General features: G+C 50.1%; 1 protein-coding gene across 7 annotated transcripts in view; it reads right to left on the bottom strand.

Annotated features, from left to right (window-relative positions):
• Positions 1–25,699, bottom strand: part of palld (palladin, cytoskeletal associated protein) — a 614,708-nt gene that overhangs the window by 15,971 nt on the left and 573,038 nt on the right. For all 7 annotated transcript variants that reach the window (XM_072515728.1, XM_072515727.1, XM_072515731.1 and 4 more), the window contains 3 exons: positions 24,783–24,877; positions 16,123–16,255; positions 1,274–1,481 (listed from right to left, as the gene is read on the bottom strand). In XM_072515728.1, coding sequence (XP_072371829.1) covers positions 1,274–1,481; positions 16,123–16,255; positions 24,783–24,877 — 436 coding nt within the window. The remainder of the gene's footprint in view (positions 1–1,273; positions 1,482–16,122; positions 16,256–24,782; positions 24,878–25,699) is intronic.

Raw genomic sequence — 25,699 nt, 5'->3', positions numbered from 1 at the left:
GCATCAAATAACGAGGACTGCACGATTCTGAGCACCTCAGTATATTAAGAAAATTACAATGAGACAAGCTTTCTGCTTGTTTTGTTCGCCACAACCTGGGGATTAAACCACAGAAAATAAATGCCCATGTCAATAAATGTCAATTACTAGGGGGCATAGGTTTAAGGTGAGAGGGGCAAGGTTTAGAGTAGATGTACGAGGTAAGTTTTTTACGCAGAGGGTAGTGGGTACCTGGAACTCGCTACCGGAGGAGGTAGTGGAAGCAGGGACGATAGGGACATTTAAGGGGCACCTTGACAAATATATGAATAGGATGGGAATAGAAGTATACGGACCCAGGAAGTGTAGAAGATTGTAGTTTAGTCGGGCAGCATGGTCGGCACGGGCTTGGAGGGCCGAAGGGCCTGTTCCTGTGCTGTACATTTCTTTGTTCTTTGTTCTTTGATTGGGGCAAGGGGAAATCAATGCAGGTGTGTTAAATATTCATTAACACTGCCCCGAACTTGGAATGCCATGAATTCAACCCCATTTCTGGAACTTCAATATATCGTCCAGAGGACACTCCCAGGACGGTACTGAGGGAGTGCCGCACTGTCAAAAGCCCGAGGCCTGCCTGCTCTCTCAGGTGGACCTCAAATATACCATGGCGACATTTTGAAGAAGGTCATGGATATTCTCCCTTGTGTCCTGGCCAAACTTTATCCGTCAATTAACACCTAAAAGAGATGACATGGCCATTGCAGTCCGCGAGAGCTTCATGTGCGTAAATTAACTGCCGCGTTCCCTGCACACTGCATCAGCGATTTAAAAAAAATTAATTCATGGGTTGTGGGCCTCGCTGGCTAGGCCCACCCCTAATTGTCCTTGCTCAAATTGCAGTGTAACGTGGGTCTGGAGTCACATGTAGGCCAGAGCAGTTAAGGACGGCAGGTTTCAGCGAGCCAGGTGGGCCTTTAGGACACTTGGCAATGGTTTCGATCGCTGGACTTTTTAATTAATTCAGATTTAAAATATTGAATTTGGATTCAAATTTCACCATCTGCCAAGGTGGGATTTGAACCCAGGCGCGCGCACCTCACCACCATCTTGGGTCCTTGGTTTATTAATCCACTGACAATACCAGCACACCACCACCTTCTCACATGGTCCCAACTCGGTTGAGTTCAAACTGGGCATTGGGTCCAACTTCAATCTGAAATCTGCAGCACTCCAACTTTCTCTTCTAAGTTATTTGGGGGGGGGGGGAAGGGAAACGAAGGAGCAAATTTAGTACCTGCAACGATTAGCTCGAGACTGAAAGAGTTCTGGCCAGCTCGGTTGGTGGCTATGCAGGTGTACATCCCAGCGTCTCTGGCAGTGGCTGGTTCAATGACCAGGGAGTGCACGCCATTCTCACGTACGAGCATCTTGTGGCTGTTGTCGGAACGGATCTGCATCCCATTCAATTGCCAGATTAGGTCTGGTGTAGGTAGGCCACTGACCTGCAAAAACACACAAATGAGAACTTGGGAGGTAAAAACACAACAGTTTCCCTCTCTGGTACCTATCATTCAGACAGTTGTGAACCAGATAACAGATTGATCATCCCGCGGAATGGTAACATTCTTCTGAAGTGCTTTATTACTCTGTAAGACAAGGTTTTTATTTATGCGTCAGCTTTGAGTGTCAGTCTGAACTTACTTGCTCGCACTCGCACCTCTGAGTCAGGGTTTTGTTTGATTCAGGTCCCCAGGGGCCTGTAGACAAGACTCTAAGCTGACACTCCCACTGCAATACTTAGGGTGTGCTGAACTGTCAGAGGTGATGTGCCTCAGGTGAGACATTAAACTGAGGCCGTATCTTCCCCCTCAGATGGTTGTTTTAAAAAAAATAACATGTTTAAATAATTAATTTACGGGATGTATGCGTTTCTGGCTGAACCAGCATTCACTTCCCACAATAATGTCCTTCAGGAAGTGGTGGCGAGCTATCTTCTTGAATCACTGCCGTCCTTGTGGTAGGTACACCCACAGTGCAGTGAGGGAGGGAGTTCCAGGATTTTGACCCAGCGACAGGGAAGGAACGGCGATATGTTTCCAAGCCAGGTTGGTGAGGACTTGGAGGGGAACCTCCAAGAGTGGGTGAATGTTTATTGTGGATGTCAGACAAGCGGGCTGTTTTATCTTGGATGGTGATGAACCTCTTTACTGTTGTTGGAGCTGCACTCATCCAGGCAAGGTGAGTATTCCTTCACACTCCTGATTTGAGCCTTGTAAGCGGTGGACAGGCTTTGGGGAGTTAGGAGATGGGTTACCCTCTGCAGAATTCCCAGCCTCGGACCTGCTCTTGTCAACACAGCATTAATGTGGCTAGTCCAGTTCAGTTCCTGGTCAATGGTGATCCCCCAGGATATTGATAGTGAGGGATTCAGCGATGGTAATGCCATTGAATGTCAAGGAGTGATGGTTAGATCCTCTCTTGTTGGAGATGGTCATTGCCTGGCACTTGTGTGGCGCAAATGTTACTTGCGAATTGTCATCCCAAGTCTGGATATTGTCCAGGCATTGTTGCATTTAGAGACAGACTGCTTCAGCATCTGAGAGCAGGCGAGTTCTCCCATGTTCTGGCAATTATTGATCCCAAAACAAACCAGATTACCTGGTCATTTCTTCCATGGTTATTGGTGGGAGATTGCTGTGCACAAATGGCTGCACATTTCTTACATTTCACAAGTTACTACACTTCAAATGTGCCACATTGGGCGTACAGTAATTTGGGAGGTTCTGAAAGTTTCTACATAAAGGCAAAGAAAAAATGTTTTCTCCTTTCATCTAATTTATTTTACATTGCAGACATTCCTCAGTGTGTGAGTGTATGTATATGTGTATGCTGTGTGCAAGGTATCAAATCAAACCCATAACTAGGTGCTTAGTTCCCCGGGAGAAGAACAAGGTGCATTTATACAGTACCATCCACATCCTCAGGGTACCCTAAACCAATTTACCGAGGTGCTTAGAGGTGCAGTCACAGGAGTGATATGAGGAAAATTGGCAGTACAATTTATAAGCAGTGAGCCCCCACAAACAGCAAGGAAACAAAGACCAGACAGACAATCTGTTCCAGGGTGCGTGACGTCCCTCCCTCGGGAAGATACATATATATGACAAATATATGAATAGGATGGGAATAGAAGGATACGGACCCAGGAAGTGTAGAAGATTGTAGTTTAGTCGGGCAGTATGGTCGGCACGGGCTTGGAGGGCCGAAGGGCCTGTTCCTGTGCTGTACATTTCTTTGTTCTTTGTTCTTTGTATACCTCGTCCTCTACCAAGTGTGGGTGGGCCGAGGTCAGGAACTCACTCAATAGAAACCACAACCGTACTGTAACACTAATTATTCCAAATATAACTCATCATCCATGAACATGTTGTTCTTGCTGAGGAGGAAACGAGATAAGTCCATGGGTGAAAAAGGATCCAGAGGATAAATTGACAGGGTGAAATGAATTAAATAAGAGTGCGGGACATAAACAGCGACACTGAGCTGTTGGGATACTGACTTCTTCCTGTGCTGAAAATTCTCTTTCTCTTTGGGATCTCCTGCCGAGATCTGTTCTGTCACGCGGTACACTGTTTCGAGTTATGTGTCATGTGAGAGTACCTTTAAGAAATGGGTGTTTATAAATGGGTGTGCAAATAAATATCTGTCGTGAGAGTACCTTTAAGAAATGAGTGTTTACTACTGCAGTGATGTCAGAGTGTGGGTGGAGCTGGGCTGTCCTGTCAGCTTTTTACTTTCGTTTTAGGCTGTTTGCTGCAGGGTGTGTTTTAGTTTAGTTTTCAGAGCTGGATAGCTGCAGTCACAGCCAGAAGGTGTGTGAATCTCTCTCTGTAATCTAAAGACTGTAAATCGATCCTGGTGATTTAAAACTAATAACAGTAGTGCCTTTAACCTGATGGGCTTCTGGTAAAAGGTGTTTTAAGTTGTATGGATGTTAAAAAGGAAAGCTTAAAGGATTACTTAGTGCTGTAGTCTTTGGGGGTTGTATTTGAATTGATGGTTGCTAAGATGTTCACTGTATGTTTTAAAAAGGTTAACTTGAGTTCATAGTATAAACATTGTTTTGCTTTAAAAAATACTTTTCCATTTCTGCTGTCCCACACCTGCAGAGTGGGCCGTGTGCTCCCCATACCACAATCTATTAAAAGTTGTGGGTCAGGTGAACTCCATGATACACTTTGGGGTTCTCAAAACCCTGGCCCATAACATATGCAAAGCCTTTTAACTTTTCCTTTCAACACAAGATAGAAACATATGGAGAACAAAAGAATTAGGAGCTGGAGTCATTTGGTCCTTCGATTCTACTTCACCTTTCAATAATGGTTGGCCTTCTTTCTGTGTCGTCGCCACCTTCCCACACAATTCCCATATCCCTTAATTCCCTTTGTATCCAAAAAGCAAGTGGATTTGGTTTTCAATATATTTGACAGTTCTTGAGGGTTAGAGAATTCCAAAGATGCACAGTGCTTTGAGTGAAGAAATTTCCCTTCACTGCAGTCCTAAATGGCTGATGCCTTATTCCGAGCCCGTGACCCTTACTTTTGGAATTCCCAGCCAGGGAAAACACCTTCCCAGCATCTACACTGTCAAGTCTCTTGAAAATTTCATATATTTCATATAGATCATCCCCTCCTTGTTTAAATTCCAGGGAATATAGGCCTAGTCTGTTCAATCACGTATCTTCATCCCAGGGATCAATCCAGTGAATCTTTGGTCAAGCGAGCTATCCTAAATCCCATTTGAGTACTTATTACTGCTATGTCCTAAAAATACATGTTTAATGGTTAATAATGATTACTCAGTCCTATAATTCATCTCAATCCTTAATAAATCAACTTATGTAAAACTACTCATGCTAACAATTCAGTTTTAAGAGATATCATCGCTGAATACCCCCCCCCCCCCCTTCAAATAGTTTGGATGACGGGCAGTTCTTTCCCTCCCTGTGGGAATATTGAGCCTCTGGAATACTGGAGTAATGACTGCTGCAACGGGCTCTGAATCTCTGCCCCTACGAGGGAACTGGTCCAGTTACTGAAAGGGCGAGCGAGGGCACCGTGTAGAAGGTAGGTAACACTTGGTCTGTGGATCTCCTGGATTAGTTCCATTCATTTGGAAGAAGTTGGAGAGAAAGGAATTTTCCAGAGTATCTTGCTTCCTTATTGACCCAAGGGATTATTGATAGTGTGTGTGTGTGTGTTGGGGGGGGGGGGGGGGGGGGGGGCATGTGCTTAGTCCCGATTCTCCGACCATTCTGAAGTAGGCTACACTCGCAAGGCCAACTGGCCTTTCCCTGACCGTCAGTTTTGTAATGTTTGTATCTTTACATTCAATGTGCGTATACTTTAGCAGCAAGAGGTGATTTGAAGAGGACATAAAAGAATGGTAAAGTTTCCCGTGGGAAAACATTCACACAGGGAGGAGACGTGGAGATAAGGGACACGCCTGCCCAGAGGTGATGTGGAGATAAGGGTCCTCTTTGTGAGGCTTTGTTGCAGAAAAGTAAACAGGTTCCAGGTAGATGTTAGACCAGCACCTGTGCACTGTGCAACACTTCCGACGCTAGCCCATCCCAAAGCCATTGTCGACGCTCAACTAACAAGGTGCAGGAACCAACCCAGTTACAAATTGGCTTCGCTGTCTAAACCTTGATGAGCTATCATATGGCTTAGAAGAGGAGGTTGTGTGCTGACGGTGACAATTGTTTATTTGCGATTTGATGACGATCACCAGTGAGACAATGTTAATACATTGCCCCTCATGTTGCAAATTCTTACCACGGGCTTGGGGCAGCGTGTCACATCCCAGCACAGAGTTAGCGCGCACCACTTGCTCGGGAGCAGACTGCTGCTTTCCATATCTTTAGCTCAGCTCAGAGTACCCAACTCAGTCACTCTGACTCAGCCCAGAATGGGTTTGGCCTCAAGCATCTGACGTTCTGCTTCTTAACTCCTGTTATCGCATTGGAAATTAAAAGTACGTGCATAATGTCTATTATGAGCTGTTGTCAGAAATGCCTTGGGGTTACTATGTTGACATTCTGCCTGTCTTTCAACTGAGATAATTTATTGTTCAAAATATGAGGGAAATCCAGTCTGTGGTGACCTGACCTTCAACCTCCCCCCAAACTTCATTGTCACAAGAAAAAGTTGGACTCGCATTTATATAACGTATTTCACAAGTTCAGGACAATCATAGAATCACAGTATTTACAGTGCAGGAGGCCCTTGGAAAGAGCACCCTACTCAATCCCACACCTGCACCCTATCCCCATAACCCAGTAACCCCGCCTAACCTTTGGAGACTTACGATAATTTATCATGGCCAATCCACCTAACCTGCACATCTTTGGACTGTGGGAGGAAACTGGAGCACCCGGAGGAAACCCACGCACACACGGGGAGAACGTGCAGATTCCGCACAGACAGTGACCCAAGCCGGGAATCGAACCTGGGACCCTGGAGCTGTGAAGCAACCACCGTGCTAGCGTGCTGCCCCTCACATGTAGGCCGGACCAGGTAAGGACAGCAGATTTCCTTCCCAAAAGGATATTTGTGAACCAGATGGGTTTTTACGACGATTGACAATGGTTTCATGGTCATCATTAAACTTTTAATTCCACATTTGTATTGAACTCAAATTTCACCATCTGCTGTGGCGGGATTCAAAGCTGGGTCCCCAGAGCGATACTCTGGGTCCCTGGATTACTAGTCTAGCGGCAAAACCACTACGTTACTGCTTCTCGGACAAAGTGCTCGACTGCCAATGAAGTACTTTTGAAGTGTAGTCACTGTTGTAACTTTAAAAACTCTTTCACGGGAGGTGGGCGTCGCTGGCTAGGCCAGCATTTATTGCCCATCCCCAATCGCCCTCGAGAAGTTGGTGGTGAGCTGCCCTCTTGAACCGCTGCAGTCCAAGTTGTGTAGGTGCACCCACAGTGCTGCTAGCAAGGGAGCTCCAGGATTTTGACTGAGAATGCAGGAAACGCAGCAGCGAATTTGCACCCGCCAAGCTCCCATGAAGAGTACTGAGATAATGGTTGAATAATTGCCACACTGAATGAAACCATTCAGCCCGTCGTGTCCAGAATTACCTGTTTTAGTGGTGCTGATTGAGGGGTAAAATATTGGCCGGGACAGCAGGAATAAATCCCCAGTTCTATTTCAAAACAATGCCATGGGATCTTTTATGTGCAGCTGAGAGGGGCAGACAGGGCCTCGTTTAATATTTCATCCAAAACACTGCGCCCCTCACTGGTGATCTTCATCAATCACAATAAAAAATTATTTTTCCGATTGGTAGGGATGACTCATGGGATACAACAGGGATTGGTGCTAGGAACCCAGATATTCACAATATATATTAATGATTTAGATGAGGGAACTAAATGTAATATCTCCAGATTTGCATCTGACACAAAGCTGGGTGGGAGGGTGAGCTGTGAGGAGGATGCTGAGATGCTTCAGTGTGATTTGGACAGGCTGAGTGAGATGGGCAAATGCATGGCAGTATAATATGGATAAACGTGAGGTTATTCACTTTGGCAGCAAAAGCAGGAAGACATGTTATTATCTGAATGGTTATAAATTGAGCGAGGGGAATGTGCAATGAGACCTGGGTGTCCTCATACACCAGTCACTGAAGGTAAGTGCGCAGGTACAGCAGGCGGTAAAGAAGGCAAATGGTATGTTGGCCTTCATTGCGAGAGGATTCAAGTACAGGAGCAGGGATGTGTTGCTGCAATTATGCAGGGCCTTGGTGAGGCCACACCTGGAGCATTGTGTGCAGTTTTGGACTCCTTATCTGAGGAAGGATGTTCTAGCTATGGAGGGAGTGAAGCAAAGGTATACCAGGCTGATTCCTGGGATGGCAGGACTGTCATATGAGGAGAGATTGAATCGGGTTAGGATTGTATTCGCTGGAGTTTAGAAGAATGAGGGGGTATCTCATAGAAACCTATAAAATTCTAACAGGGCTAGACAGGGTAGATGCAGGAAGGATGTTCCTGATGGTGGGTGTGTCCAGAACCAGGGGTCACAGTCTGAGGAGACGGGGTAGACCATTTAGGACAGAGATGAGGAGAAATGTCTTCACCCACAGAGTGGGCGGCCTGCGGAATTCTTTACCACAGAAAGTGGTTGATGCCAAAACATTGCATGTTTTCAAGAAGGAATTAGATACAGTTTTTGAGTCGAAAGGGATCAAAGGATATGGGGGAAAAGCGGGAACAGGTTACTGAGTTGAATGATCAGCAATGATCTACAGAACCATAGAATCCCTACTGTGCTGGGGGAGGCAATTCAGCCCATCGAGTCTGAACTGACCCTCTGAAAGAGCCCCCCACCCAGGCCCCCCCCCTTTATCCCCGTAATAACAAAGAATAAAGAAAAGTACAGCACAGGAACAGGCCCTTCGGCCGTCCAAGCCCGTGCCGACCATGCTGCCCGACTAAACTACGATCTTCTACACTTCCGGGCTCCGTATCCCTCAATTCCCATCCTATTCATGTATTTGTCAAGATGCCCCTGAAACATCACTATCGGCTCTGTTTCCACCACCTCCTCCAGCAGCGAGTTCCAGGCACCCACTACCCTCTGTGTAAAAAAACTTGCCTCGTACATCTCCTCTAAACCTTGCCCCTCGCACCTTAAACCTATGCCCCCTAGTAATTGACCTCTCTACCCTGGGAATAAGCCTCTGACTATCCACTCTGTCTATGCCCCTCATAATTTTGTAGATCTCTGTCAGGTCGCCTCTCAACCTCCGTCGTTCCAGTGAGAACAAACCGAGTTTTTTCAACCGCTCCTCATAGCTAATGCCCTCCATACCAGGTAACATCCTGGTAAATCTCTTCTGCACCCTCTCTAAAGCCTCCACATCCTTCTAGTAGTGTGGCGACCAGAATTGAGCACTATACTCCAAGTGTGGCCGAACTAATGTTCTATTCAGCTGCAACATGACTTGCCAATTCTTATACTCAATGCCCAAGCCAATGAAGGCAAGCATGCCGTATGCCTTCTTGACTACCTTCTCCACCTGTGTTGCCCCTTTCAGTGACCTGTGGACCTGTACACCTAGATCTATCTGACTTTCAATAACTCCACCTAACCTGCACATCTTTGGATTGTGGGAGGAAACCGGAGCACCCGGAAGAAACCCACGCAGACACAGGGAGAACGTGCAGACTCCACACAGACAGTGACCCAAGGCCAGAATTGGACGCAGGTCTCTGACGTGCTGTGGCAGCAGTGCTAACCACTGTGCCACCACGCCGCCCCATCATATTGAATGGCGGAGCAGGCTCAAAGGGCCTTCGCCTGCTCCTATTTTCTATGTTTCTATGAACCACGGCTGATACTGCAATCACGTTAAAGATAGTCTATGGTCAACAGGAGGATGGGAAAACAAAAAAAAGATTTCTCAGCTCCTGTCAGCAGTGAGTGTTCAACCAGAAGCGAATAAATCTTCTCCAATTTGCCGAATGCATTAAATCCAAACATTGAGATCCTGTTGAATAACGACCGGCGTGAAGATAATGGGCATTTCTTCCGCAGAGTGGCGCATAAACTAGGACGGGTGCCCACCCCACCGCCTTCCCATCCACTCCCATCCTCACCCCCCTAACATGGTGGGTGGGCGGGCGCGTAAATCAGCATCCTGCCCGCCATAGTGAAATAAACAATCAAGCATCTTGCTCACAAGCCAATTGGCCCTGACAATATATTCCCCGTGCAATAACACGGTTGGTGTGGGACGTTGGGTGGGAAGTGGGCAGGCCGGTTTTGTTAAAGTAAATTCTCCGCTCCCCAGCCATGTGTTACTCGGCATTGCGCCGTTCGCTGGCGTCAGGATTTTCTCTTCCCGCCGCTTGTCAATTGGAATTTCCCATTGAAGCCACCCCACGCCGCTGGGAAACCCACAGCCGTACAGTGGGAAAATAGAATCCCGATGGCCCCAGTCTGCTTAATACAGTTTTAGAGGCACTGTGGAAATACCAGGTATTGCAGTACCTGAGAGGTGGATGCCCATTGGCCAGACCTAGGAGTCTACCATTGGCCAACGTATGTAGCTCCGCCCTGAGAGGCAGGGTATAAGAACCCATGCCGTCCCAGCAGCCTTCACTTTCTCTATCGGAGCTGCTGGGTACAGTTCTAGCTGATTAAAGCCGATTAGTATGACTCTCCTTGTCTCACGAGTAATTGATTGTGCATCAGCCACCTTTATAATTGTGGTAAACCACTGTGGTCCTATATTAAGGGTTGTACGGTAGAACCTGCACTACAGGTTCACCTGGGCCCCTGCATGCTCGCTCCGCCCAGGAGACGGGTTATAAATATGCGTGGCCTCCAGCTAGCAGCCATTTTGTCAGCTGCTGTAGGAGGTACACTTCAGATACTAATAAAGCCTCAGTTTGAATTCAACTTTGTCTCCAGCCAAATTGATCGTACCTCAATTTATTAGTATCTGATTCAGAAGATGGACCTCCGTATTAAACCAGATCGACTGCAGCTGGACTCACACACAAGCGACGCCAGAAAGGACTTCCAGCACTGGCTAGCTTGTTTTGAAGCGTATATCAACGCGGCGCCGACCCCTGTTCCAGAGGCTCAGAAGATTCAAATCCTGTACTCCAGACTCAACTCTAAAATCTTCCCGCTGATCCAGGATGCGCCCAATTACGCTGACGCTATGACTTGACTCAAAGAGAGGTATGAGCAGAAGACGAACACGCTCTTCGCCAGACATGCACTCACAACGCGTACTCAACTACCTGGTGAGTCAATCGAGGACTTCTGGAGGGCCCTGATCCCACTAGTTCGGGACTGTGACTGCCAGGACGCTACAGCTAAGGAGCACTCAGATCTCCTTATGAGGGATGCTTTTGTAACTGGGATTGGGTCTGATGTTATCAGGCAGCGGCTCCTAGAAGGGGCCACGCGCGACCTCGCAGAAACTAAAACACTAGCGCTTTCCATGACGGTCGCCCTGTGCAATGTACAGTCCTACGCCCCCAACCGCGCGGCCCACTCCTCCTACGCTTCATGGGCCCCACAGGCAGCCGCCCCAGTGGGGGCGCTACCCACCCAGTACGCCTGCGCTACGCGCCAGCCGGTGATCTCCGGGGGGCCCCAATGCTATTTTTGCAGCCAACAAAGACACCCTCGCCAACGCTGCCTAGCCTGCGCTGGCCTTTGTAAGGCCTGCGGGAAGAAGGGCCACTACGCAGCGGTGTGCCAGGCCCGCTCAGCGGCAGCGGTCGCCCCCGGTCACGGACAATGGGTGCTGCTCTCCTCCCCAGGTCATGTGCGAGCAATGGGCGCTGCCATCTTCTCCCCCGCACAACACGTGCGTTTCATGGGAGCCGCCATCTTGTGACCCCCAGGACCTCCGGGCGCCGCCATCTTGTCCACCCCGCAGCACACGGAGACCAACGGCGTTTCAGGACCACGACGCAGCGGCCGCCTCACTACCCGACGATCAACCACGACTCGCGTCCATGGTAATCGACCCGTTCAGACCACACACTCTGAACAACGCATCTACCAGCGTGAAAGTCAACGACCACGTGACCTCCTGCCTACTGGACTCCGGGAGCACCGAGAGCTTTGTACATCCAAATACGGTAAGGCGCAGCTCCCTTAAGGTACACCCTACCAATCAAAGTATCTCCCTGGCCTCCGGATACCATCGCGTAGCGATCCAGGTGTACTGCACAGTCACGCTCACAGTCCAAGGCGTGGAGTTCCACGGTTTTCGCCTCTACGTCCTCCCTAACCTCTGCGCTGCACTTATCCTTGGCCTGGATTTTCAGTGCAACCTCCAGAGTCTGACCCTTAAATTTGACGGACCCTTACCACCTCTCACTGTGCGCGGCCTCGCGACCCTAAAGGTCGATCCCCCTTCCCTCTTTGCCAATCTAACTCCAGATTGCAAACCCGTCGCCACCAGGAGCAGACGGTACAGCACCCAGGATAAGGCCTTCATCAGGTCCGAGGTCCAGCGGTTGCTTCAGGAGGGAGTCATCGAGGCCAACAACAGCCCCTGGAGAGATCAAGTGGTAGTGGTTAAGTCTGGGGAGAAAAACCGAATGGTCATGGACTACAGCCAGACCATCAACAGGTACACGCAGTTTGACGCGTAACCCCTCCCACGCATATCTGACATGGTTAACCAGATTGCACAGTACCGGGTCTTCTCAACGGTGGACCTGAAATCCGCTTACCACCAGCTGCCCATTCGTAAATCGGACCGGCCATACACCGCCTTCGAGGCAGACGGCCGGCTATATCACTTCCTTAGGGTCCCCTTCGGCGTCACCAATGGGGGTTCGGTCTTCCAAAGGGAGATGTACCGAATGGTCGACCGGTACGGCTTGCGGGCCATGTTTCCGTACCCAGACAATGTGACCATCTGCGGCCATGATCAGCAGGACCACGACGCCAATCTCGTTAAATTTCTCCGCACCGCCACTCTCCTCAACCTCACGTACAACAAGGAGAAGTTTGTGTTCCGTATAAATCGCTCAGCCATCCTCGGCTACATGGTCCAGAACGGAGTTCTGGGGCCCGATCCCGACCGCATGCGCCCCCTCATGGAGCTTCCCCTCCCCCACTGCCCCAAGGCCCTCAAACGCTGCCTGGGGTTCTTCTCGTATTACGCATAATGGGTCCCAAACTATGCGGACAAGGTCCGCCCACTCATACAGTCCACTCATTTCCCCCTGACGGCAGAGGCCCAACCGGCCTTCGCCCGGATCAGAGCTGATATTGCCAAGACCACAATGCACGCTGTAGACGAAACACTTCCTTTCCAAGTAGAAAGCGACGCATTGGATGTCGCCCTTGCCGCCACCCTCATCCAGGCAGGCAGGCCCGTTGCATTCTTTTCCCGCACCCTCCATGCCTCCGAAATTCGGCACTCATCCGTCAAAAAGGAGGCCCAGGCTATCGTTGAGGCTGTGCGACATTGGAGGCATTACATGGCCGGCAGGAGATTCAGTCTCCTCACTGACCAACGGTCGGTAGCCTTCATGTTCAACAACACGCAGCGGGGTAAGATCAAAAATGACAAAATCTTGCGGTGGAGAATCGAGCTCTCCACCTATAACTACGAGATTAAGTATCGCCCTGGCAAACTCAACGAGCCCCCAGACACCCTATCCTGAGGTACATGTGCCAGCGCACAAGTAGACCGACTCCGGACCCTGCACGACAGCCTTTGTGACCCAGGGGTCACTCGGTTGTACCATTTCATTAAGGCACAAATCACCCCCCCCAGGACCGTCCGTCCTCCCCCTGCCCACCCCCGTGGATGAAGAGGATTTTGGCACGCTCCCGGAGTCAACTTCGACCACGATAGCACCAACACGCCGGCTCCACTTCGTCGATCCCAGAGGACGATCAAGGCGCCGGACCGGCTGAACCTCTGACCGGCCCACCGGATGACCAGAGACATTTTTTTTTCACTGTTCTGTAAATATTAAAGATTGCGAATTGTATATAGTTATCCACCACCCCCTCCAGACTCAATTTTAACAGGGGGTGAATGTGGTAAACCACTGTGTTCCTATATTAAGGGTTGTACGGTAGAACCTGCACTACAGGCGCACCTGGGCCCCTGCATGCTAGCTCCACCCAGGAGCCGGGTTATAAATATGCATGGCCTTCAGCTAGCAGCCATTTTGTCAGCTGCTGTAGGAGGCCACATTAATAAAACCTCAGTTTGAATTCAACTTCGTCTCCAGCCAAATTGATCAAGCCTCAATAATGGAGCCTATGAGTGATGTCACCAGTATTGACCCACTATAGGCAGCTGTCTGGAATAAATATGGACAGTGAGTGTGGTGGATACTGCACTGAGTTAATGATTGGGAAGCGTAATGTCAAAGTGCAATACAACAAGTGCACATTAGTTCGACAAGACGGGTTAAGCCACTTTAGTTGCATGACTCCTGTAGATCCTCTAGATGTAAGCAGCAGCCATAGCCTGCTGTGAGGTTTATCTTATACCAGCAAGATTTCCTTCCCAGTTCAAGAACGGACCTCAACCACTAAAATAGAGAACAAAAAAAAGCTTGTGAATGAAGGATCGTCAAGCAAACAAGGGCCGAGACTTTTATCTGGAAGTCTTTAAGTTTTGTTGGCTGACCCGAGGTCATCGCTGTTACAGAGAACATCAACAAACTCCACAGACTCACATGTAAACTAAGCTTCAACCAGATGCACAATTTACTTACTCCATGATGCCTGAGTTATGGGACCCCTTCCCCTCCAGGGTCAAAGGTGAGATAATCAGAAATTCCAGCTCAAAGCATCCATTCAGTTCTCCACGCCAATGCCAGTGTTAATTAACATCAGAGCTGTCTACTCATCCCCATTTTTCTGTTCAATGTCAAGACTGGAGCCTTGGTGCAATGTCTCATCTGAAAGACATGGCGCCCCCAGCATTGCAGCGCTCCTTCGATTCTGCGCTGGGAGCGCCGGCCTAGATATTGTCAAGCTTCCGGAATGGTACTCGAACCCGCGTCCTTCAGACCCAGAGGCGAGGGTGCCCCACCCAGTGGGCTCCGACTGGAGAACACCACATCAGCCAGTTTCCTTTTACCTTTGCAGGAGCGGTTTCAAAATGAAAAATGAAATGAAAATCGCTTATTGTCACAAGTAGGCTTCAAATGAAATTACTGTGAAAAGCCCCTAGTCGCCACATTCTGGCGTCTGTTCGGGGAGGCTGGTACAGGAATTGAACCATGCTGCTGGCCTGCCTTGGTCTGCTTTCAAAGCCAGCGATTTAGCCCTGCGCTAAATCAGCCCTTCAAGACCTGTGTATTGAGTCAGCTTCCATGTGGGGTAATTCCCTGTGGCTCAACCCAGTACGGAGAGGAAAAAAAAATCACATTCACAACCTGGACAAGATGGCTATTTAATAAAGCTTGTTCTGTGTACATGGAGAACAGACCTGGATCGGTGCCAAGATCTGTTCTGCTGAACATAGACCAGAACATAGTACTTACACAATTTAAAAAATCAATAGCCCACCCCAGTTGGACGCGATCCAATCCCTGAAGCTGCAACGTTTAAACTTATTCAATAGAATTGCAAGCAATGTTTAAACTTCACCCAATGGAATTGCTAGCAGCGCATGATTGATCCTCATCCTGACAGCTGTGCTTACTAGTAATTTGCTGTGCATTCATTGCCTGTGATAAGCAGGACAGCAAAACCAGCTTCCTGCATTGTTTCACAAAGACAAGGGGCGGGATTCGCCTTTCGCAGGATTAAGTCCCCAAGCCAGCGGGAAACCCGACGTGAACCACTCCAGCGTCAACAACCCCGAAAGTGCGGAATTCTCCGTACTTTCGAGGGCTAGGTGGAAGGCGGAGGAGGTGTCGCCGCCCCAGCCGGTGCCGAAGGGACTGCATGAGTCCGCGCATGCGCCAAAAGGCCGGTGTGATCCCGCGCATGCGCAGACCGGCTGGCGTATTCTGGCGCTTGCGCAGGGGGTTGTCTTCTCCGCGCCGGCCATGGCGGAGCCCTGCACGGGCCGGCGCTGAAGGAAGGAGTGCCACCGCGGCACAGGCCCGCCCGTAGATCGGTGGGCCCCGAATGCGGGCCAGGCCACCGTGGGTGCTTCCCCCCCCCCACCCCGGGGTTGGATTTCCCCACGCCCCCCCCCCCCCCGCCCAAGGACTGCCCTAGCCGACGTACCTGCCAGGTCCCGCTGTATGGGACCATGTCAAACCCACGCCGGCGGGACTGGTCAAAAACGGACGGCCGCTCGACCCATCGGGGCCCGGAGAATTGCGGGGGGGCTGGGGGGGCGCTGTCAACGACCCCCGACCGGCGTGGCGTGAACCCCACCGGCGCCGGAGAATACGGTGCCGGGGCGGCGGGGAGGGATTCGCACTGCCCCCCCCCCCCCCCGGGATTCTCCGACTCGACACGAGTTTCCAGTTCATAACCCTGGTTCCGAGAAAGAGTCACATCGGACATGAACCGTTTTCCCCGCTTCTCTCTCCGCTGAGCCTTTCCAGAACTTTCCGTATCGATTTCCGATTTCCAGCCCCATTGTTACATTTCTGCTTACCTTGCAGTCCATCCGGCAGAGCTTCCCCTCCTGAATGACCATGTCTCCCGGGGCTTGCAGGAAGTGAGGTCGGAAGAAACGTTCCTGGATGGCTTCAGTTTCCTCTCCACTATCTCTGGAACGGGACCGAGGCCTGTGGACAGTACCAAAACCATGTTAGCCGGAGCAGATTCCTAATAATCCCACCATTCGGAGAATATTGTCACCTACTGGGAAGAATATAACAAGGCTTACACTTACTTTAGCTAATGTTCATCCATTTTCCCCACTTCAAACTGATCGAAAAGGTACTCTCTGAGGGGGTGTGACAGGGGAGATGCTGAGAGGTTGTTTCCCCTTGTGGGACAGTCTAAGACCAGAGGACATAATCTCAGGGTAAGAGGGTATCCCAGTTAGGTCAGCGATGAGGAGGGATCTCTTCCCTCAGAGGGGAGTGAATCTGTGGAATTCTTTACCGCAGAGAGCGGCAGGTGCCGGGTCGTTAAGGATGTTCAAGGCTGAGAGAGATAGGTTTATTTCGCAAACATCTGAAGCAGTCTACTGTTCCGTTTGCAAATTATTCCCTGACCCTAGTAAAGGGAAAGAAACATTCATCGATGGATACTAAAGCGCCGATCATTGGGAGGGGGAGAGGTGCGGTGCGGGGGGTGGGGGACAGGCATGAAGGTGAGCGCAGGTCCTCCCTAAAGTGTAAATCCGCCTCTGCCCAGATCTTTAGCTTGGGTTTCTGGATGACCAATGCAATGACATTACTGTCACCATCTCCCAATACCCCACGCCCATCAGGAAAGATTTAACAAGCTGGGGCACTTTTCACTACAAAACAGGTGGATGAAGAGGACCTGAATAGAAGTCTTTTAAGGATGACGAGAGGGATTTGATGGGGATCTACATGGAGAAGAGATTTCCACTTATAAGTGAAACCAGAACTAGTGCAGCCCGGTAGCACAGTGGTTAGCACTGTTGCTTCACAGCTCCAGGGTCCCAGGTTCGATTCCCGGCTTGGGTCACTGTCTGTGTGGAGTCTGCACGTTCTCCCTCTGTCTGCGTGGGTTTCCTCCGGGTGCTCCGGTTTCCTCCCACAAGTCCCAAAAGATGTGCTGTTTGGTAATTTGGACATTCTGAATTCTCCCTCTGTGTACCGAACAGGCGCCGGAGTGTGGCGACTAGGGGATTTTCACAGTCACTGCATTGCAGTGTTATTGTAAGCCTACTTGTGACAATAATCAAGATTATTATGATTGTACGATAGCCACTAATAAATCTGGCAGGGAATTCAGACGAAACACCTTTACCCAGAAGGCAGTTAGAAATGTGAATATTGCCATCATGGAGCACAGAGTCTGTTGTCAAACATTAACCACCAGAATGGACCAGCTGGGCCGAATGGCCTGTTTCGGTGCTCTAAAATGTAACCCCCTGGAGGGTAGGTCGAGCCTTGGTTTTAATGTTTCATCTGAAAGGTGGCACCTCTGACAGTGCGGCACACCCCCCCCCGGTGTTGCACCGTGAGTGTCAGCTTAGATTCCGTGCTCGAGGCCCCAGAGTGGGATTCTGGACCCACCACCTTCAAAATTATTTCCTTGGCTTTGAAGGGCTTTGGGGCATCCAGTGGTCACGAAAGGTGCCGCACAAATGAAAATCTTTCTTCACATCTTCCGTCTTGGAGGTTAAAGAGTGCCAGTCAGCGTCACAGCCCAAGTTAAAATTTCACGGTCGGGTTACAGCGTAAATCCCACAAGTGGAGCTGGTTAATCACACTTCCAAGTCAAACTGCTTTCTTCCAAAAAAAAATCTCAAACCTTCAGTCCCAAAGGTGCCCAAGTACATGCCTAGAGCCAGCGAAACACAAACTGGATCTTTTTGACAAGACGTTTACTTATAGGCTGCAGCTGGGGCGCCCAAGAGAAACAGGCCTCAATTATGGAGTGCAGTAAATGAGCCGTCCCCAGTCAACTTATACTTAAACGTTCCAGAAATGCTTGTCTGAAAGAATTGCTTGTTTGAACATAAACCCCCCCCCACCCTGCCTCTTCCCTGCACTCAGCCCCCACAGCCGCGACTGCTATTGGAACAGCACGAGGACAGGGTCAGCCACACGCACATCCCTCCCTCGCGTCGCCTCGAATCTCCGACTGCACAAAATAACATACCCCTTGAACCTGTCTGGGGAGTTTTACTACGAGCTTTTAGGGTTGGGGTTACTTAAGGATGGAATGACCCAATAAAACACAAAGAAGGAGCGCGTTATTTGATCTGAAATCCTGGGACTTTTCGCTGCTTCTTTTACCAATTCCCTGATTAGCACCACTTATGTCTTGAACAGAAACCCATTGCCCAAAGTGCTTGGAGACATTTCGATACTATATATCGCAGTACTTATCCAGGTTTGGATTAAAAGCACGCTCTAAATTTGTTTGAAGGACCAGATGCTTCGGCACGCTGTAATAAAATATCCTCCCTGTTTGGTTTCCACGGCAACCTCAGCTGCGGCTTAAAAATGAAGTGGGGATTTCTTGGGAGTCCCCGGTTTAGGGATGGGTGGCCAGAGGACGCAGATTGAAGCTAAATGGCAGAAGAGTCGGGGTCCGTGAGAGGAGAGGGATTTCGCTTTCAATGCGGCGACATGTGACTGCGCAAGAAGGCGCGAGTTGTCGTAGAGTCATACAGCAAAGAAAAGGACCTTCAATCGAGTCTGTGCCGGTCAAAAACAAGCGCCTAACTATTCTAATCCCACTTTCCAGCAGTTGGCCCATAGCCTGTGTGCCCTGGCAGTACAAGTGCATATCTAAATACTTCTTAAATGTTATGAGGGTCTCGGCCTCCACCACCCTTTCAGCCAGTGAGTTCCAGACTCCCACCACCCTTTGGGTGAAAAGGATTTTCCTCACATCCCCTCTAAACCTCCTGCCCTTTACCTTAAATCTGTTCCCCCTGGTCATTGAGCCTTCCACCAAGGGGAATAGCTTCTTCCTGTCTACACTATCTGTGCCCCTCATAATTTTATGCATCTCAATCATGTCCCCTCTCAGTCTCCTCTGCTCCAAGGAAAACAACCCCAGCCTATCCAATCTCTCCTCACAGCTAAAACTCATCCTGGTAAATCTCCTCTGCCGCCTTTCCAGTGCTATCACATCCCTCCTATAATGTGGATTCCAGAACTGCACACAATACTCGAGCTGTGGCCTAACCAACATTTTATACAGTTCCAGCACAACCTCCCTGCTCTTAAACTCTAAGACTCGGCTAATAAAAGCACGTTTCCGTATGCTTTCTTTAACCATTGCTCCGCTGCCTTAAGGGACCGGTGTACATGCACACCAAGGTCTCTCTGATCCTCGGTGCTGCCCAGGGTCCTGCCGTTTATCTTGCCTTCAGGGAACTGGATAAAAATTGCCTGTCGCATTCCAGCGAATGTCCCTCCTTGACCTGGCGATAAGGTCCACCCAATCTGATTGTGTCTGCTAGCGGCCCCGGGTGTGTCAGGAAGCTCTTACAGGGCTTGGTGAAGGGGTGAGGGGATGAGACTAATTAAGAGAGTTTTTTCCAATGAGTCAGCAGGGGCAAGATGGGCCGAATGGCCTCCTTCTGTGCTGCATGATTTCACGATTCCAAAAGCAAAAACAAAGGCACTTGCGTCTGGACACCACGGGGCAGGTAATAAAAGGACAATATCCTTTGTAACCAGGATCAAGGTTTGCATTTACAGGGCACCTTTCACAACCTCAGGAGCCCCCCCCCCAAGTTTCTTTACAGCCAGTGAAGTATTTTTGAAGCATAGTCCCTGTTGTAATGAAGGACGTGCAGCAGCCTATCTGTGCACAGCAAGCTTCCATAAAAAGCAACACAATAATGACCAGATCATCTGTTCTAGTGAAGCTGAAAGAGGGGCTGTATTGGCCAGGGCAACGGGGAGAACTCCTCCCTGCTCCCTCTGCAAAATAACGGATCTTTTGTCCACTCGAGAGGGCAGACGGGGATCTTGGATTAACTTCTGAGCCGAAAGACGGCCCCTCAGATAGTGTAGCACTCCCTCAGTGCTGCTCTGAAGCGTGCGCCTAGATTACCTGCTCAAGCTTCTGGAGTGAGACTTGAACTCACAACCTTTTGACTAAGGGGGTGAGAATTCTACATACTCAGCCGTGACTGACACCAACACTCGACACCAGAAGATATCCTGACTCAAACGAGCAATGGGCAGGTAGGACCCCGAACTGGTGTGACATCAAAGAAAGCACGAGCAAATCCAAATACAATAAAAATGCATATCACTCAAGCTCAATTTAGTCAATTTTACACAGACAAATCCCGCAGGAAAGGATCATGATTTTTCAATTTAGTGTGGGAAGTGCTTCATTTTCCTGTGCTTACAATACTTGGACGGGTTCCCATTACAACCTCTTTAGTGCCTGGAATGGAAAAGTGGGAATGGTTCCGCTTCACAAATTTGAAGAAGGGTAAAGCTTTAAATCCATCCTCAGGCATCTCCCCGACACCGGAACGTCCCCCCAGCCCTCTGTCAACCACCCCCCAAGCCCCACAAACCCTACACTCCTCCAACTCCGGCACAGCCACAAAGCCGGTTTCCTTCACCAGCGTGAGTGGGGATGCCTTCGGCTGCCAAGGCTCAAAGCCCCGGGATTTCCTCTCTCCCTTTCCCTACCTCCCTGTGAGACCCAGCTTAAAACGTGTGGGCAGCACGGCAGCACAGTGGTTAGCACAGTTGTTTCACAGCTCCAGGGTCCCAGGTTCGATTCCCGACTTGGGTCACTGTCTGTGCGGAGTCTGCACGTTCTCCCCGTGCGTGCGTGGGTTTCCTACGGGTGCTCCGGTTTCCTCCCACAGTCCAAAGATGTGCAGGTTAGGTGGATTGGCCACGCTAAATTGCCCTTATTAACAAAGAACAAAGAACAAAGAAAAATGACAGCACAGGAACAGGCCCTTCGGCCCTCCAAGCCTGCGCCAATCCAGATCCTCTATCTAAAACTGTCGCCTATTTTCTAAGGATTTGTATCCCTCTGCTCCCTGCCCATTCATTTATCTGTCTAGATACATCTTAAATGACACTATCGTGCCCGCCTCTACCACCTCCGCCAGCAATGCGGTCCAGGCACCCACCACCCTCAAAGAACAAAAAGGTTGGGTTGGGTACAGGGATAGAGTGGAGACGTGGGCTTCAGTAGGGTGCTCCTTCCAAGGACCGGTGCAGACTCGATGGGCTGAATGGCCTCCTTCTGCACTGTAAATTCTATGATCTAAAACCCGTCTCTTTGCTGCACACCTCCGCTCAGTCCGCCAGCAGTCACCCTGATCTTCCTGTTGTTTGCCGTCTCATTTCACCACTTGACTTTCATGCTCTCCTTGGCGTCCTTGGCCTGCGGCAATGTCCCAGTGAAGCCCAACGAGCTGGATGGACAGCATCTCATGCTCCAACCGGGCAGTTTTACAGCCTTCTGGACTCCACATGGAGTTCAACAATTTCACACCGTGAATCCTGTCCTCCGATTTGTTCGTGCCAGTCTGCATCTTTTTATGTTTTGCTTTCAGACACAGTCGCAATTTTTCTGCCATTAACACTTACTCTGGGCCTATTGTCTGTTTCTTCACTACCAGCATTACCAACCTTTTTGTTCCATGAGCATAAAACCCACGTTCCTGCCTCGACACAGTTCCGAAGATGTCATATTGGACTCTTCATCATCGACAGGGCTCCTCTCTCCACACATGCTGGGTTATCCCAGCACCTTCTGTTTTCATTTCTGGTTTCCAGCATCTGCAGTATTTTGCTGTTGTCTTTGACGACACATTTGGTCATCTCAATGACTCTTGACATGGTTCGATGTCAAACTTTACCTGACCACGGGCACGATCTACCCGAATGGGAACAGAGTCCCGTAACGCACGCGATTAGTCGGGTGTTTCCCAGCGCACAGAACGGCGAGAAACACACCACCCTATCGACCTGCCATTTGGGTAGATACGGGGCCTCAGCAGGGTATGCGGTCGAGGCTGCACTTGCCCCATTTCCTGCGCCGAGGAACTCCACTCGCTTGAACTCCGCAGTGTAGGATAAATGGTGGCCTGATCCCTCGACTCCCCGATGTGACCCCTGAATGCCCCCAAGACCCAACGTACCTATTAGAGGGGGTCCTCATTACCCCCAAAACCCACACAGGGCATCGCCGACCCCGGACCCCGTCACAGGTAGGCAATATATCAGATAGGCAATGCCAGGGTGCCCAGGCAGCATCTGCAGTGCCAGGGTGCCACCCTGCCCAGAGGGTAAGCATCTAGTCCCCATTTGTGGAGAGCAGCACTGAACAGCGCTCGCCTAAGATCTCCAAGGCAAGGGAGTTAGATCCCGTGCCTTGGGTAGATCGTGGGAGCACATATTAGAGTGAGTCTAGCTATCTCACTCTAACCTGCAGATTTGCTAAAGAGTGATCCCCCCCCACAATGGCTGGGATTCACATCACGACGTCTCGCGAGATCTCGTTAGATCTGTGAGGTATGATTCTGTGAGTATGACTATGCCAGGCTGTCGTTCAACTAGTCTGTGCGGCAGCTCTCCCAACTTTGGCACAAGTCCCCAGATGTGAGTAAGGAGGACTTTGCAGGGTCGGCAGAGCTGGGTTCGCCATTGTCGTTTCTGGTGCCTGAGCAGATGCCGGGTGGTTCGACCAGTTTAATTCCTTTTTTTGTGTTTTCAATGCGGTTGAGTGGCTTGCTGGGCCATTTCGGAGGGCATTTAAGAGTCAACGACACGGTTGTGGGCCTGGAGTCACATGTAGGCCAGACCAGGTAAAGACGGCAGATTTCCTTCCCTAAAGGACATCAGTGAACCAGATGGTTCACCTGCTCGACTAGTTTACAAATTCCCTTCGTTCAATAATTGCATCATTGCCATGTAATTACCCCGACCATTTTGTTCCCAAGTGCCAGTGGCAATTTTGTTACAAAAGGTCTAACTTTTTTAAAAACCTGAAAAAAATTAAAGGAATTCCGTCTGCAAAAGATGTATTTCCACTCCTATGAGCCCAGCATCTCAGCCATCCCTTAAACCTCCCAACCTGGAAATGGACAGTTACTCCTTCGAAATCTTCAACAATGCATTTGTTAACAGATGGAATGAAATAATGAAGTTGATACATCGGATATAGGCAGATATAGGCCATTCAGCCCAACCAGTCCGTGCTGGTCTTGTACTCCACTCGAGTCTCTTTCCATCTTTTCTCATCGAAATCCACCATTGTGACCATTCCCTCCTCCACCGTATGTCTGTTTAGATTCCCCTTAAATTCATCTATATTAATTCGTTGTGCTGCCAAATTCCACATTCCTACCACTCTTTGGGTGAAGAATTTCCTTCTGAATTCCCGATTGGCTTTTTTTGTGACCATCTTAAATTTCTAGCCTCCACTGAATCTCTTCCCCACTACTGAGAGAGAGAGAGAGAGAGAGGGACTTCGGGAGAAGCCCATCGTCAGACATGCTTAAACCCAGTAGTGTCTCACAGGGCCACTTCCAATGGAGTTACCATGGTAATATAAAGGCATCGGCCGGGATTCTCCCTTCAGGGGAATAAGTCCCCACGCCGGCGGGAGAACCGGCGCCAACCACTCTGGTGTCAACAGCCCCCGAAAGTGCAAAGTTCTCTGAACGTTCGGGGGTTAGATGGACGGCGGAGGGGTTGGCGCCGTTCCAGCCGGCGACGAAGGGACTGCACGGGTTCGCGCATGCGCCAAAGGGCCGGCGTGATCTCGCGCATGCGTGGAACCGCCACCGTGGTTCCGCGCATGCGCAGACCGGCCGGCATATTTTGGCGCATGCGCGGGGGGGGGGTTCTCTTCTTCGCGCCGCCCCCCCGGGCAATATGGCGGAGCCCTACAGGGGCCGGCGCGGAAGAAAGGAGTGCCCCCACGGAACAAGCCCGCCCGCAGATCGGCGGGGCCCGATCGCGGGCCAGGCCACCGTAGGCCCCCCCCCCCCCCCCCCCCCCCCCCCGCCCGGGGTCGGATCCCTGGCTTGCTTGCTACCTTTTTCCCCCCCGGCAGTCTCTTTTGTTTTTTTGAGGGCTTGATTCCCCGACCTCCCAGCCGCAGGTTTCCCCAGAGGCGGGAAGCAACGCGCCATTCACTGGCAGCAGGTTCCCAGTGGCCCATCAAGTTTGCGCGAACTAAGGCACCAGACAACATGGAACAGGCTGAGGCTCTTGCTTTGAGAAAATAGGAGGCTAAGAGCTGATCCGTTTAACCTCTTTAAGGTTATGGAAGGGTTCGATGGACGGACTGGCGTTTGCACTGGTTGGGCAGATCAAAGGTTAGGGGCCCCGTAGACAAGGTAGTTATTTAAAAATCCAAAATGGAAGTTACCCAGTGAATGGTTAGAATGTGGAACTTGACTCCCACAAGAGGTAGTTGAGGTGAGTAACACTGGAGTATTTAAGGAGAAGGAAAACACATGAGGGGGGGAATAGAAGGTGGGGTGAGATGGAGGGTGGTGGAAGGAGATCTTTGTGCAGCATAAACATGGGCGTACATCATTTGGGCCGAATGGCCTGTTTTGGTGCTGTACCTTTTATGTAAATGTGTATGTACGCCTGAGATTGTTATTAGAGGGTTTTGTTAAGAGCCCTGGATCATCCCATGTAAGGGAATTACCTTCGTCCAGGTGACTGCCCAGCCGGGGAGCGGGGAGAACGTCCTCTCTGGCTTACAGTTTGAACCATTAACCGGCTCGTGCAGCTGGTCCTACCCTGCGAAAAGAGGCAGAAAACAATCAAAATATCCATGGCAGGTCAAATAAGCCAGTTAACTGCTGAGATCTCTCTGCTCCTCCAATCCCAGCCTCTTTAACACCCTTGATTTTCCTCTCACGCCATTGGTGGTTATGCTTTCAGCTGCCTAGGCCCTAAAACGTTACAATGTCGTCCCTGAACCAGCCCACTTACCCCTCTCCCTCCTAGTGGCACGGTGGCGCAGTGGTTAGCACTGTTGCTTCACAGCTCCAGGGTCCCAGGTTCGATTCCCGGCTTGGGTCACTGTCTGTGCGGAGTCTGCACTTTCTCCCCGTGTCTGCGTGGGTTTCCTCCCGGTGCTCCGGTTCCTCCCACAAGTTCCGAAAGACGTGCTGTTACTTGAATTTGACATTCTGAATTCTCCCTCAGTGTACCCGAACAGGTGCCGGAGTGTGGTGACTAGGGCTTTTCACAGTAATGTTATTGCAGTGTTAATGTAAGCCTACTTGTGACAATAATAAATATTATTATAGCCGTCCCTCTCCACCTCGCCCTGCCTCCTTTGGATACTGAGCAATGTAGAGGAACAGAGGGATCTTAGTGCGTGCGTCCAAAGATCCCTGAAGATGAATGGACAGTTGGATAGAAGCGACACGGTGCAGAAGGAGGCCATTTGGCCCATTGAGTTTTCACCGACCCTGTAAAAAAGCACCCTACTAGGCCCACTCCCCCTCCCTGCCCCCATAACCCTGCGCATTGCTCCTTAACCCGCACATCTTTGGACTGTGGGGTGAAACCGGATCACCGGGAGGGAAGCCACGCAGGCACGGGGAGAACGGT

This window comes from Scyliorhinus torazame, chromosome 9 (genome assembly GCF_047496885.1).
Source record: "Scyliorhinus torazame isolate Kashiwa2021f chromosome 9, sScyTor2.1, whole genome shotgun sequence".
In the NCBI taxonomy this organism is placed as follows: domain Eukaryota; kingdom Metazoa; phylum Chordata; class Chondrichthyes; order Carcharhiniformes; family Scyliorhinidae; genus Scyliorhinus; species Scyliorhinus torazame.
Note: the sequence above shows the minus strand (reverse complement) of the source record. Positions and strands in the feature narration are given on the sequence as shown.